The following is a 14,595-nucleotide window of genomic DNA, read 5'->3' as shown; positions in this document are numbered from 1 at the left end:
CAAAAGTTTTCTCCTGCCATTTATAACTCATCCCCCCTTTAACCTATAGAATTGATACTAGAAAACACTCTTCCTTCTTGCAATAGGTGTTTTAGGATTTGCCCCGTTTCTCAATTTCTCCTATACTGGATCTCATACTATTTGACATGGTGACCAATGTTGGGGAGATAATAAAACAAAATCTGCCCATCCAGAAAATCTCCACAAAGTAGAGAAAGAATATACTTTTACTGTTCCACGAGCACGAAACTAAACTGTGGTGCATGTCACACACAACCCACTAAAGAGATTGTAAAGACAGAAACCTCACCCCTTTTTGATACACCAAGCAGACAGAGCCCATTCCATGCAACCGCTCAAGATGAACACTCACTTGCCTTCAAGTGAGAGGACTTGACAGCCCCATTTGTTACTGTTTATCCCAATGTGCCTGGGAATTCGGGTGATGCTCTGCAGGAGCTATTCGTCTTTATCCAAAGTAATCCTAGAACTTCTCATCCATGTCTGTATGACTGGAAATGTGGGGAGCCCGACGCCTCCATTGCACGCGCGGAGACAGAGACGGAGGCACCATATTCCATGATGTTTTCTTTCCAAAGAGGTGGCGCCAGACATTAAAGGAAACACTCCTTGGTTGTGGTGGAAAAAATGTCCACCTATTGAGAATTGGGAAGCCCTAAAGGGCTGGAGGCGGGGGCTGAACCAATAAAACGACGGCGCCTGCGTTGGGGCTGACCCGCTGCTCACGGAGTCCTCCTGCCCCCGCAGCCCCGAGCTCCCCAGCCGTCCTTCTCCCCGACCCCGGGGCCGTGGGGGAAGAGGCGGCCGGACTCTCCCTCCTGGTTCGCTCGCGGGCAGAGCCGGTCCGTCTGGCCTCCGGATCGGAACCCCGCAAAATCCCACGGAGACGCCTCCGCAGACCCGGCCCCGGGCGAGCCCGCGGCTGAACCTCTCGCGCCCTCCTCCGGCCTCCCCACCCAGCCCGGTTCCCACCTCCGGACGCGAAGACCCCCTCCAGCTGCCCTCGGCGGCCGGAGGGGCCCCGGCGGAGGCTGGTCCATCTGACCGAGCGGCCCCACACCCGGGCCATGAGCACGGCCCCAGCCTCTTCCCCCTGGGTCTGCAGCTACAACTTCCGGAGAAAGCACGAGGCGCGCCCGCCCGGCACGACCGGGACTATCCCGCCAGTCCCGCGGGCCCCCCGGACCTCTGCCTTGGGCACCGCGGCCGAATCCCTTCCCCCGCAGAGGTCTCCCGAGCTCAGCAAGGAAGGAACCATACAAGAGGGTGGCCATCTGCAAACCAAGGCCTCCGAGGAACCAGACCTGACAGCATCTTGATCTTGGACTTCTGGTCTCCAGAACTGTGAGAGGATATGTATCTGCTGTTCAGGCCACCAAGTCTGTGGTATTTTATGATGACAATCCTAGCAAACTAATACAATTACCAATTCACTTATGCATGAGCATTTGCAGAATTATTTTTTCCCTAGCTATTGGCTTTTATCAGTAAAGCTGGTGTTGCTGTGAACATTAGAGTAGAAGCATTTCTGTGGACACAATTTTATTCCTCTTGGAGATAAACCTACAAGTTAGATGGCTGTGTCACATGGTAAGTGCCTCTGTAGTTTTACAGATGTTACCAGTTTTCTAAAGTGGGTTTTAACATTTTGCATTCCAACAGTAATGTATGGGAGTTCTGTTTCACAGCTTCACTGACTTGGCATTGTTGGTTTGACCATTCAAGTGAGTATGTACTTGTGTCTCATTGTGGTCTTGATTTGTATTTCCCTAGTGATTATGTTACCATATTTCACATGCTTATTATTCAAGTGTCTTCTCTGGTGAAATAGGTATTCAAACTTTTACTTTTTTAAAAATTGTTTTTTCTTATTATTGTAAAGGTTATATTAAAATTCTGGACACCAGCTATTAATCAGATGTACTTTGGCTTGTACTTTTTTTAAAATTAATTTATTTTTGGCTGCGTTGGGTCTTTGTTGCTGTGCACGGGCTTTCTCTAGTTGCGGCAAGCGGGGGGCTACTCTTCGTTGAGGTGCGTGGGCTCCTCATTGCGGTGGCTTCTCTTCTTGCAGAGCATGGGCTCCCGGCACGTTGTGGCTCACGGGCTCTAGAGTGCAGGCTCAGCAGTTGTGGTGCATGGGCTTAGTTGCTCCGCGGCATGTGGGATCTTCCCGGACCAGGGTTCGAACCCGTGGCCCCTGCATTGGCAGGCAGATTCTTAACCACTGCGTCACCAGGGAAGTCCCCTATAGTAATTCTTAAAATCACATTAAAACCTTTCAAATGTGTTGTCCTTTCCAAAATTTCTTTTGGGTATTTTAGGTCTTTTGAATTTCCATATGAATTTTAGAATCATTTTGTCAATTTCTACCAAAATCACCGGGAATTTGATAATTGTGTGAACCTACAGAACACTTATGGGAGAATAAATTAAAACATTAAGTCCTTAGATTCAGAAACGTGGTATGTCTCAGTAATGTTTTGTAAATTTGCTTAATAGTTTTTGAATATATTTTGTTAAATATATTCCTAAATATTTCATATTTTGATGCTAGAGTAAGGGGTATAGTTTTCCAATTTCCAAACATTTATTGTATACTGACCTTGTATCCTGGCACCTTGACTAATCTATTAGATCTCTTAACTTTTTAAATATATAATTAAGGATGTTCTAAATAGATAAGCATGTCATCTTGATTAATGACCATCTTGGTTCTTCCTTTACAATTTGTACATTGCTTATTTCCTTTAATTTTCTTATGTTACTGGCACAGACTTTCAGTGCAACATTACATAGAAGTTGTGAGAGTGGACATTCCTGCTTATTCCTAATATTAGGGGGAAAGCATTCAGTCTTTCCCCATTAAGTGTAATGTTAGCTTTAGGTTTCTAATGCTGCCGTATATCAGTTTAAGGAAATTGATTCTGACGCCAGTTCTCTGACACTAACTACCCAGAGTTTGTGTCACTCTAGACATCTGTAAGGGTTCAGTCCTCCACCAGGAAGCCCTCACTTCAGACATGCGCTTCAAGTCGTTGGGTCCTACTGCACTTCTGAACAGCTGGCTATAATTTCAGGGGTTCCCATGATCCCCTCAGGTTCGGTAATTTGCTAGAATGACTCACAGAACTCACTAAAAGTGTTATACCTACGATTCCAGTTTTGTTATAAAGAATACAGCTCAGGAATAGCTAATGGAAAGAATGCAGAGGGCAAGGTATGGGAGGGTCCCAGGTGTGAAGCTTCCATAACCTCTCTCTCTGGGGAGTCAAGGCATATCACTCTCCTGCACATAAATGTGTTCACCAACCAGGAAGCCCCACCAAGCCTTGGAGTCCAGTGTTTCGATTGGAATCTCATTACATAGACACAACTGATTAGATCATGGCCACATGCCTGAACATCTAGCCCCTCTGCTCTCCCCACAGGTCTGTCTGGCTCAGTTTCAAACGTCTAATCATATGATTAGTTTTCCTGGTAACCAGTCCCCATCCAGAAACGTTCCAGGGGCTTACCAAGAGTCACTTCATTAGCACAAGAAAGACTCCTATCACTCCAGGAATTTCAAGATATTTCAAGCTCTGTGCCAGGAACCTGGGACACCTTCTAGTTAATATAGATTAAATTAATATATTTTCAATTGTTAAACCAACCTTATATACATGATAAATCTCACTAGATTATAATTATTATCAGGAATGTAAAGTTGGCTTTAACAATTGAAAATATACTACACACACACACACACACACACTTAATTCCCTAAAATTTTGTGAAGGATTTTTTTGCATCTATGCTCATACATTGGTCTATAATTTTAATTTCATTACCTAGTTTTGCTCTTAGGGTTAATATTGGCTTCTAAAAATTAGTTGGGAGGTGTCCCATATGTTATTACTTATTTTTTGGAAGAGTCTGATGGAATCTTAAATACTCATTAAATATTTGGTAGGATTTGTTAGTGAAACCATCTTGGTCTTAAATTTTAAGAGAGGGCTTCTTACATTTAAACGTAGATTACCATTACTAGTAATTTGGAAATACTAATTGAATGTCTTTAATGAACAAAGGATTTTTAAGATTATCTATTTCTTCTTGGGAACCTGACCAGGGAACCTGGTCAGTTGTTATCTTTCAATGAATTTTTGTCCTCCACATTTCCATTTACTGGGAAAGAGTCACTTAAAATAATCACACAGGGACTTTCCTGGTGGTCCAGGGGTTAAGACTCCACACTTCCAATGCAGGGGGCACGGGTTCGATCCCCGGTCAGGGAACTAAGATTCTGTATGCTACGCGGCGCAGCCAAAAAAATAAATAAAATAAAAGAATCACACATTACCCATTATGTTTCAAAGATATCTAGTGCTATACCTTCTTTCCTTGCTCATATTTGTAAATGTGTGATTTCTCTTTTTTTTTTCTGATGTGGTTTGGAGATGTTATCAATTCTACTAATTTATTCAAAGTGTCTGCTTTAGGGGGAATTCATGGATTTTCTTGAAAAAAATTAACAACATAGGGCTTCCCTGGTGGCGCAGTGGTTGGGAGTCTGCCTGCCAATGCAGGGGATACGGGTTTGAGCCCTGGTCTGGGAAGATCCCACATGCCATGGAGCAACTACGCCTGTGAGCCACAACTACTGAGCCTGCGCGTCCGTCTGGAGCCTGTGCTCCGCAACGAGAGGCCCCGATAGTAAGAGGCCCGCGCATCGCGATGAAGAGTGGCCCCCGCTTGCCACAACTAGAGAAAGCCCTCGCACAGAAACGAAGACCCAACACAGCCAAAAATAAATAATAAATAAATTAAAAAAAAAAAACAACATATATGAAACTGATTCTTAATACACTGGACATCAAGCAAATAACAATGACCTATGAAAGAGGGCAAACGATGTGAGCCACGTGGCCGTTCCAGCTTACTATGAAAAGAAATTCCCAGGCCCTAATACAAAAATGCTGAGTCCAGTCAGACCCCAAAAGTCACCCTGAGTTGAGACAAAACTTAGAATCTGGGCCTGCTAAGGTGTCTGGAGTCCAACAGAACACAGTACAGGAGAGAGAAAACTTCAGAAACATACAGAGGGTCATCCTCAAGTATGACCTCATGTACATTAGTACATCCTCATGTACTAATCTGTACATGCAGGCAGGAAATAACCAGAGGCTGGGTAAAGAAACACCCAAAAGGATTCAATGAAACAATTTCCAAGGCTAATGTAGAGAATGGAATAGCACCTGTTCTAAACAGCTTAAATGGGAATCCTTATGAAGCATGAGGTAGAGAATACAGAATGATTGTGTCTCAGTAGGGGGAGAGAAATTAGCCTTAAAATGAATGCTGCAGTAATTCAACCTAAAAATGTTTGGAATCAAGATCCCAAAAGATCATATTGCTTCCACGGAACTTAAACAATACCAAGAATATCTACTGAAATGGAAGTATTTTCAGTACCCAAAAAGGCAAAATTGAGTGTTCAATCAAAACTACACAATGTTAACAGTATCTGACAAGACAGATTTTAGGGCAAAGAATATTACTGTAGATAAAGAGGACCCTTTCTTAATGATAAAAGAGATCTACTCATTAAGTGGACATAACAGTAGGAAATGTTTATTCACCTAATAAAAAGACTTCAAAATACACAAAGCAAAACCTGATAGAACTAAACCTGATAGAGAAATAGGCAAATCCATTTTTATATTCAGAGATGTCAACAACCTTATTCAAATAATTGACAGACACTACTCCCCCCCCCCACCACCAGTAAGGATACAGAAAACTTAGACATTATCAACCGTCTTAACTGAGTTGACATTTGTAGAACTCTCCATCAAACAAGAACACAATATACATTCATTTTAAGCTAACATGAAATACAAGATAACCCATATTCTGGACCATAAAGAAAATATCAATAAATGTAAATAATTCAAGTCATAAAGTATACACTCTGACTGCAATGAATTAAATTAGAAATCAATTACCAAAAAGATAAGGAAAATCCCAAATAACACACTTCTAAAAAGAACCATGTGTCAAAGAAGAAATTTAACAGGAAACCAGAAAAGATTTTAAATGTAGTTAAAATGAAAATACAACATATCAAATTTTGTGGAAGGCAACTAAAGCAGTTGTTACAGAGTGACTTTTAGAATTTAGCACCTATGTTAGGAAAAAACCCAAAAGTTTCAAATGAAGGATCTCAGGTTCTATGTTAAAAAGTAGCAGAAGAACAGAAATGAAATACAATAAAAGCAAAAGGCAATGGTAAAAGTCAAAATGCGGGGGAAAATAAAAGTAACAGGAAAAAACAGAAAAATCAGTGAAATCAAGTGCTTTCAGAAGATCAATAAAGCTGATAAACTACTGATGAAGAAAAAAAGAGAAATATAGACATTACCAGTGTCGGGAATAAGAGAGGTGGCATCACTACAGATTCTACAGGTACTAAAATAATAAAAGGATAGCTTGAAAAATTTGACTACTTAAATAAACAAACTCTGAGAAAGATACAAACCACCAAAGCTCACTGTAGGGGGGCGGGGGAAGATAAATTCTATAAACCTATGTTCACTATGGAAATTAAAATTATAGTTAGAAACCTTCCCACAAAATAGACTCCAGGCCCAAATACTTCACTGGTGAATTCCACCAAACAATTAATAAAGAAATAATGTCAATTCTTCACAAACTCTTCCAGAAAATTGAAGGGCAGGGGACACTTAACCAACTTATTCTGTAAAGCCAGCATTACACTGATAGCAACCAAACCCATGCATTAAAAAAATTAGAGACTAACATCCCTCATGAGCATAGATGCAAAAATCTTAAAAAAAAAAAAAAAAAAAAGAAAACCAGCATATAAAATTCAACAATGCATAAAAGAGTAGTACATCATGACCAAATGGGGTTTACCTGAGAAATGCAAGGTTGGTTTAACTTTTGAAATCAGTCAATACGATTCCTCATTAAAAGACAAAAAAGGTAAAAAAAGAAAAACAACTATGATTGTGATCACCAGTATTCAAGAAACGCTCCCACAAATCCCTACCTCTTTGTATTCTCACTGTTGTGAAGTGAGTCCCCTTGCACCCTGAACCAGGATTAGTCTGTGTTACCCACAGAGTAAGTCAGAAACGATGGCACATCACTTCCAGGTGAAGGTTATGAGCCACAGATACTGTGGCTTCGTTCCCGTGAGTTCTCTCCTGGGTCACTTGCTTTGGAACTATTTCTCTAAAGTGGAATACTTTAAGCAAAAGTATGGATGAAAAAGAATGAATTATTGATACACAGAACACTGATAAATCATAACATAATTATGCAGAGTTTGAAAAGCCATATATATACTAGTACCTTTTAAATTATTCTATACACATACACACACATTTAAAATTCTAGGAAATCCAAACAGATCTAGAATGACAGAAAGCAAGATGAAGTGGTTGCCTGGGAATGGGTGAGGGCGAGAGATATTATAAAAGGAATCAGGAAACTTGGTTTCAAAGGTGCAAACATGTATCGAAACTTATCAAATTATACACTATAAATATGTGCAATTAATTGCAGAAAATGTTTAGATTGCTCAGACTGTAACTGTAGCTGTAAGATTATGAGACACAAATATGAGTCCTGAGAATTTCCATAAACCCTCATACCAAAGTCACAGTGATGGCAACATTTTGTGGATATGCCTTTAGAAGAGTTATATTCCCTATAGTTGGCTATAGTCTCCCAACTTCCTATTTATCAGATGTCCTTTTAGGGGAAAGTGACATGTGCCTACCAAATAATAGATTTCAGGGATGCTGGTAGGTCCCAGGGAATCAAACTCTCCTAAAGAGCGCTGGGGAATATGAAGCATTCCCTGGGAACAAGGGACCCAATTCATGCTGCTCCCAGGCACATCAGAAGTTGTCATGACAAATGCCCATTGCTCAAGAAGACCTTGGTCACACAAATCATCTTGGCATACAGGACACATGATTAGGCCTGCAAAGATTGGTATTCTTTCCTAGGAGGCCTTGAGTAGCAATGCAAATTAGGCTGAAACTAGAATAAGAGCTGTTCTTTCTTCACCATTCTGCAAATACCACTGAGACACAACAGTTGAACCTCTCACACAAGCTGTTCATTCTTTCAGGCTGGCAGAGCCCAATTCTGTTCTCAACTCAACCCACAAAGTGAACAGAATCCCCAGGATTAAAGGTAGTTAAAAACTAAGGCATTTGTTGCAAAACCAGAAGAATATGAGGCAGACAATTCCCAAGTTAGGTGACTTGGGGGCTGGACAAATCCATCACGAGTGCCACATGAGACCAATAAAGTCTGAAAAATGGAAATCTCTGCAAGCAGCCAGCAGAACAAAGCTTACGTTCTTCTGGCCAAAATTGGGTCACATCCATGCTTAACCAGTAGGGGGGCAGGAAGGAGTGAGGATCTTCAATGGGCTCAGGCTACCAATGATTCCCTCCAGGGAAGGGAGGAAGAGCAGAGATCTTGCCCATCAAAGCACGCTGGGGTGATTTACGCACAATGTGGCACCCTGCTGTTGCATAGACACATGGATTCTTTCAGAGACACTGGCAGTGATATGCTTCTGGCAAGTGTGCAGAGGCCTCTCACAGTGAACAAAGGCATGTTACGAAGTGCAATATTGCTCCAGAAACCTTCCCATATAGCTGGCACACAGAAGAATCTCCTCAGGGTGGGAGTTCAAATGTATGAGACTCATCTTCCAGCTGATGGCTACTCACACAGGCTACTCTCAGAGCTTCTCTCTGGTGTCACCCACTATGGCATATTCCCTGCTATCCTAAGGTGTTTCTCCAGCATGAACTTTCCAATGTCTGATGAGGGAAGCCCTTTGCCTGAAGGCCTTCCCACACTCACTGCACTTATACGGTCTTTCTCCAGTGTGGATTCTATGGTGCTGAACAAGCACATGTTTGTGGCTAAAGGCTTTTCCACACTCACTGCATACATACGGCTTTTCGCCATTGTGAACTCTCTGGTGTGCAATAAGGTCAGAACTTTGGCTGAAGAACTTCCCACATGCAATGCACTCATAAGGCCTTGCCCCAGTATGAACACTCCAGTGCTTAATGAGTCTGTATTTATGACCAAAGTATTTCCCACATTCGCTGCACTCATAAGGCCTTTCTCCAGTATGGATACTCTCATGCTGAACAAGTGTGGATTTGTGACTGTAGGCTTTCCCACATTCACTGCATTTGTAAGGCCTTGCTCCAGTATGGACTCTCTGGTGTACAATAAGGTTAGAGCTATGATTAAAAACTTTCCCACATATGCCACACTCATAAGGCATTTCTCCAGTGTGGATTCTCTGGTGCTGCGCAAGTATGGGTTTGCGGCTGAAGGTTTTCCCACATTCACTGCACTCATAAGGCCTTTCTCCAGTGTGGACTCTCTGGTGCTGAACAAGTGAGTCTTTGCGGCTGAAGGCTTTCCCACATTCATTGCACTTGTAATGCCTTTGTCCACTGTGAAAGGCCTCTGCACACTTGGTGTTACTTTGTGGCTTCCACTTACTTAGAGGGGCATGGTGCTGGCACACGCTTGAGCTAGTGGGGAAGTCCTTACAACACTCCCCTGTGGTAAAGGGCATGCCCAGTGATTGGACAGAGCAGCCATTCACAAGAAAGGCCCTACCCTCATCCCCTCTGCATGGTTTCTCTCCACTGTGCTGCTTCTGGTGGTGAAGGTTTGCACTGAACCAGAGTTGTTTCCCACATGCCACACACATGTGTGGTTTTTGCCCAGGGTGTGTTTCCTGGTGCTCAGCCAAGTACAAAACATCTTTCAAGATCGGGCCACATGTCTCACAGGGGTGGGCCTTCTGGGAAGACAGAATCGTCTTAGGAATCATGACCTGTGACACTCCTTTTACAGAAACGCTCTGCTCAAAATGTATCTCCTCCTCCTCCATTCCATGCGAACAACCTGAAAGCAGACAAATGCTGGTGAAGGACACATTGACACTGGTGGGAAGAGGCAGTCTCATTACAAATGTGTGTCTATCAGAACTAAGATGAAGGTCTGCTATCAGACAAGAGGCCAGAGCTCAAGTTGAGTAAAGGGCTGCTATGCAGTAGTTGCCATCTAAAGGTCACAGGATGGAAGTGGCCTTGATGGGGAGAGGACACAAATGTGGGGAACAACCTAGGAAGAACAGGGTGTCTAATGAAGTCATCCACAAATGGATTTTAGCAAGGCCTTGGCTGCTAGGGAGATGTGCAGAAGGGTGTGTTCCCTGAATAGCTACAATCAAATAGACTAGGTGGTATTTAAGAATTATTTGAGGTGTGTGCACATTTCATGACACATTAAGCATATAAGCCAGTTTTGGAAAGCAGTGGAGAGGAACAGCTGAGATGGGGGCAGAGGTGGGGAACAGTCAAAGGCTAAAAGTCAGAGCATAAAAGATAAGTGTGTAAATGGGAAAGTAAAGATAGGAATGAAGTGTGGCCATTGGCCTTGGCACTCAAACAACTGTGGGCACAGAGAGGTTGGGGAATGATTAGAACCCAGCCCAACATCACACTTTTCCCCAGCTCCCACTCACCAGGGCCACCCCCACTGTGAGCCTCTCTGGTCATGGCTGGAGTCATGTCGGCCCAGTCAGATAGCCAGGGCTCACTGTCCAGCTCCAGTGGGGCAACCCCATGGAACATGGAAGATGCATATCCTAAGGAAAAGACAGGTAAATGGCCAGCACTGGTCTGGGTGACCCACCCCTCAGAGAAGACAACTAAATACTATAAAAATAACTCTGAAGTAGTGTCTTGCAGGAATAGCCTAGTGGTCCCAACAAGTAGTGACCATATTGGTCCTTGCAATTCCTGACATAGGCAGGCTATTAGAAATGTCAGCCAGAGGAAGGGGGTAGAACCTGGGGCACAGGGATGGCATGGATCTGGACAGAGGCACCCAGTCAGGGAGAGAACAAACTAGAGATGATCCACTGGGTGACAACAGGACGCTTCATGCCTGCATCCATCCATGTAAGCCTTCAGCACAGCAGGTACTGGGACTGTTCAGAAGTCAGAGGTGCTAGTGCACAAAGCTCACACCTGGCATCCACAGCACCTATCCTAGGGAACGGGGGAGGGAGGTAATGCCTATGGCTCTGACAGAAGAAACAGGGAAGGGGGAGAGCCCCGTCCAGGGCACTGCAGGGGATGTGAGGGCCTTACCCAGTGAGGCCATAAGGGCAAAGTTCTCCAGCATCACTTCGCGGTACAGGAGCCTCTGAGCCTCATCAAGGAGCCCCCACTCCTCCTGGGAGAAGTACACGAACACGTCCTCAAAGTTCACTTTCCCCTGCCACAATGGGGGAGAGCCGAGTCTGTGAGTAGTCTCTCTCCTAAGGACCCCCATCTTGCCCCCACAGAGCTCCCTTCAGCATTCCTTCCAACCTACGTCCTCAACTCATTGGAAATACCAGGGCCAGGTGCCACATATGTCTGCTCTCTCCTTAAGGTCCCTTTGATCATGGTTTCCACCCACACCACCAACAGGCAGGTGGGCAGAAAGGCACCATCTAAGCTCTGGGGCTGGCATGTGGGGCCGCACTGCATCCCCACCCATATCCTTCCAGCCAGTTCTCCTGGAGTTGCTAAGACCATGCTTACCAGACAACCAAAGTTGAGCTCATCTTTCTCCCATAAGTCCCCAACACCAGGGACCAAGGGCCATCAGTTCATACTCTTTTTCCACATGCACACCAGTCTTTTGGATCACTCTCAATCTCACAACTCTGGCCCCCCACCCAGTTGTTGGTCACAATCACCTTCCTGGCTCATTAACTGCAATGCTGTTGTGATTGTAGATTCTCCCTTGTAAACCTATGTACACACCATCTTCTGCTTTTTGGATGTCTCCATCCTGAGCCCCTCCACAGGACTTCAGCCCTGTGTCTAGCAGCTCACTTGACACCTCCACTCAGTGTTCTCTGGAACATCTCAGACTCTTCACATGGCCACAAATAAACTCCTGATACCCATGCGGAGTTCCTTCAACCACTAACTTGCCCATCTCAACCGAGGGAGCTTCTACCCTTGTGACTGATAAGGCCTAACACCTTGGGGCTGTCTCTTTCACACATCAGAAAATATGACCCAGTCACTTTTCCCATCTACACAGCCAGCCCTCTGGGCCATCCATTACCACTCACCTGGAATACTGAAGCAGCCTCCTCCCCGGTCTCCTTGTCACTATCCTAATTCCCTCTTCCATCACCACACACAGTCTGTTCTCCACTTGGCATCCAGAGGGAGGCTGTTAAAACCTTGATCAGATTACCTCCCTCCTCTGCTCCACACCCGCCACGGCTACATCACCCTCAGAACAGAGGCCTCGCTTGTCAGCTGGCCATTTCAGGCCTAACTCCTGCCCATCTGCTCTTGATCGCTACCAGATGTGGTGGAGACCTGTAGTTTCTTGAAAACTCCCATCTCAATCTCTCCTTCAATTATTTGCACATGCTGGTTCCTGTTCCTGAAACAAACTTCCACACCTTATTCCAGTGGTCACCAGAAAACGGGAACCCTTGCATGTAACCCCTGGTCTAGACTCAGAACCCTGGGCTTCTCAGACTCAAGAGCTGGGAGAGTACAAGTAAAGTGTTCGGGACTTCCCTGGTGGCGCAGTGGTTAAGAATCCGCCTGCCAATGCAGGGGACATGGGTCTGAGCCCTGGTCCGGGAAGATCCCACATGCCATAGAGCAACTAAGCCCACGCGCCACAACTATTGAGGCTGCGCTCTAGAGCCCGCGAGCCACAACTACTGAGCCCGCGCACCACAACTACCTAAGCCCGCATGCCTAGAGCCTGTGCTCTGCAACGAGAAGCCACTGCAGTGAGAAGCCTGCGCGCCGCAACCAAGAGTAGCCCCCGCTCGCAGCAACTAGAAAAAGCCCGCGCACAGTAACGAAGACCCAACGCAGCCAAAAATAAATAAATAAATTTATTTATTTTAAAAATGTAGGGGCTTCCCTGGTGGCGCAGTGGTTGAGAATCTGCCTGCCAATGCAAGGGACACGGGTTCGAGCTCTGGTCTGGGAAGATCCCACGTGCCGCGGAGCAACTGGGCCCGTGAGCCACAACTACTGAGCCTGCGCGTCTGGAGCCTCTGCTCCGCAACAAGAGAGGCCGCGATAGTGAGAGGCCCGCGCACCGCGATGAAGAGTGGCCCCCACTCGCCGCAACTGGAGAAAGCCCTCACACAGAAACGAAGACCCAACACAGCCAAAAATAAAAATAGTAAAAAAAAAAAAAAAAAAAAAAATGTGAAGTTTTCTGTGACACCACAATCCTGAAGCCCTCATGGGTGGGGGTGGAATCGATGAGAGCCTGGACATCCTCCCCTCACCTGTATAAAGCCCATAATTACTACTGAGATCAGGGGAACCTGTGGGAAGAGGGAGACTATGAGAGACAAGCAACCACGAAAGAGGCCCAAGGGCTCAGGCCTATCTTCTACTCCTGCCCTGCCACAGACCTGGGGCTGTCTATCCTCTGAGCCTCAGTCCTCAGGGCCACATACCAGCTGTATTGCCTTGGACTATGTCTCAACCTTTCTGGGGCCCACAGTCCGCACCCTCACCTCAAGTCTGTACACACCTGGGCAGTCTACGAAATACTTTTTAAACCATCAGATATTGTCTCTCTGTTCAGAACCTTCCGTAGCTCCCATCACCCTGAGAATTGAGGCACAGCTGCTCGGACTCTTGATCTTTTCAGACACCAAAGGCCCCAGGTTTCCCAAATGCTGCGGCTGTGTCGCACCTCCAAGCCTCTGCACATGCGGGCCCCTCGCCTGTAACATCTTTCCACATCCCATCATGCTGGCTGTCAGAAATGGGACCCGACCAAGAGAGCCCCCACTGTCTGGACACATGGTCCTGAGTTGCAGGGCCCTGAGGCGTCCCTCATTCGAGGCTTCAGGATTCAGAGATGGAGGTCGGGGGAAGGACCGAGGGGTGCTGCACCCACCTGCGCCGGGTCCGTCAGCACGGCGGCTGCCATCGGCACCTGCAGACTGGGGAGGGGGAGGGGAGTAGCTGGAGAGCGACAGGTGCGAGGTCCCGGGCTCCGGCGGCCGGGTCACCTGAGCGGTGCCACTGCCGATCCTCAGGTCCGTCTCTGTTTAGGGCAGACAACGCCTCTCGCGTTTTCCCTGTCCTGTCACCTCAGGTGTGACGCCGCGTTCCGGAGACGGACTCCGTGGACTAATCCGAAAGCAAACAAAATGTCCACCCAAGACGGGAAAAGGAAGTCCCGCCCCGGCGTCCTCCGTACGAACGGAAACGCCCCTTTACTGGGCCTTCATTGGCCCAGAGCCGCCAAGGCTCCTAGGTAATGTAGTTCCCACAGCACCAACGATGGAGTGGGACCCTCGCGCCACCTCCAGGTCAAAGGCGGAGCCATCTAGCTAGCGGCGCCTAGAAATTGCATCTTTTAGTTTGAGGATTAGGCGGGGCGTTGCTTCCTCTTAAAGGAGACGCACCCATATTTCCGGTGAGTGTAGTCTGTAACACATCACAA

General features: G+C 45.8%; 1 protein-coding gene across 3 annotated transcripts; it reads right to left on the bottom strand.

Annotated features, from left to right (window-relative positions):
- Positions 1 to 6,127: 6,127 nt before the first annotated feature.
- LOC132353229 (zinc finger protein 772-like) lies at positions 6,128 to 14,301 on the bottom strand. Of its 3 annotated transcripts, none has more exons than XM_059904277.1 (4): positions 14,044 to 14,301; positions 11,244 to 11,370; positions 10,613 to 10,735; positions 6,128 to 9,990 (listed from the first exon to the last, which is right to left on the bottom strand). In XM_059904277.1, exons 1-4 carry the CDS (start codon positions 14,074 to 14,076, stop codon positions 8,843 to 8,845), a joined length of 1,431 nt encoding a protein of 476 aa, XP_059760260.1. In that variant the 5' UTR covers positions 14,077 to 14,301; the 3' UTR covers positions 6,128 to 8,842. The 3 variants fall into 3 exon arrangements, with proteins under 3 accessions (XP_059760260.1, XP_059760261.1, XP_059760262.1); XM_059904278.1 differs by having other exon boundaries at positions 11,244 to 11,328; XM_059904279.1 differs by lacking the exon at positions 10,613 to 10,735.
- Between the last annotated feature and the right edge of the window lie 294 nt (positions 14,302 to 14,595).

Source organism: Balaenoptera ricei, chromosome 19, assembly GCF_028023285.1.
Source record: "Balaenoptera ricei isolate mBalRic1 chromosome 19, mBalRic1.hap2, whole genome shotgun sequence".
NCBI classification, from domain to species: domain Eukaryota; kingdom Metazoa; phylum Chordata; class Mammalia; order Artiodactyla; family Balaenopteridae; genus Balaenoptera; species Balaenoptera ricei.
Note: the sequence above shows the minus strand (reverse complement) of the source record. Positions and strands in the feature narration are given on the sequence as shown.

Coding starts and splice junctions, on each gene's coding strand:
- LOC132353229 (XM_059904277.1), bottom strand. CDS start 14,076: ATGGCAGCCGCCGTGCTGACGGACCCGGCGCAG. Junction 11,371..14,043: donor TGCTGACGGACCCGGCGCAG/GTGGGTGCAGCA, acceptor CCATTGTGGCAG/GGGAAAGTGAACTTTGAGGA. Junction 9,991..10,612: donor TCACAGTGGGGGTGGCCCTG/GTGAGTGGGAGC, acceptor GTCTGCTTTCAG/GTTGTTCGCATGGAATGGAG.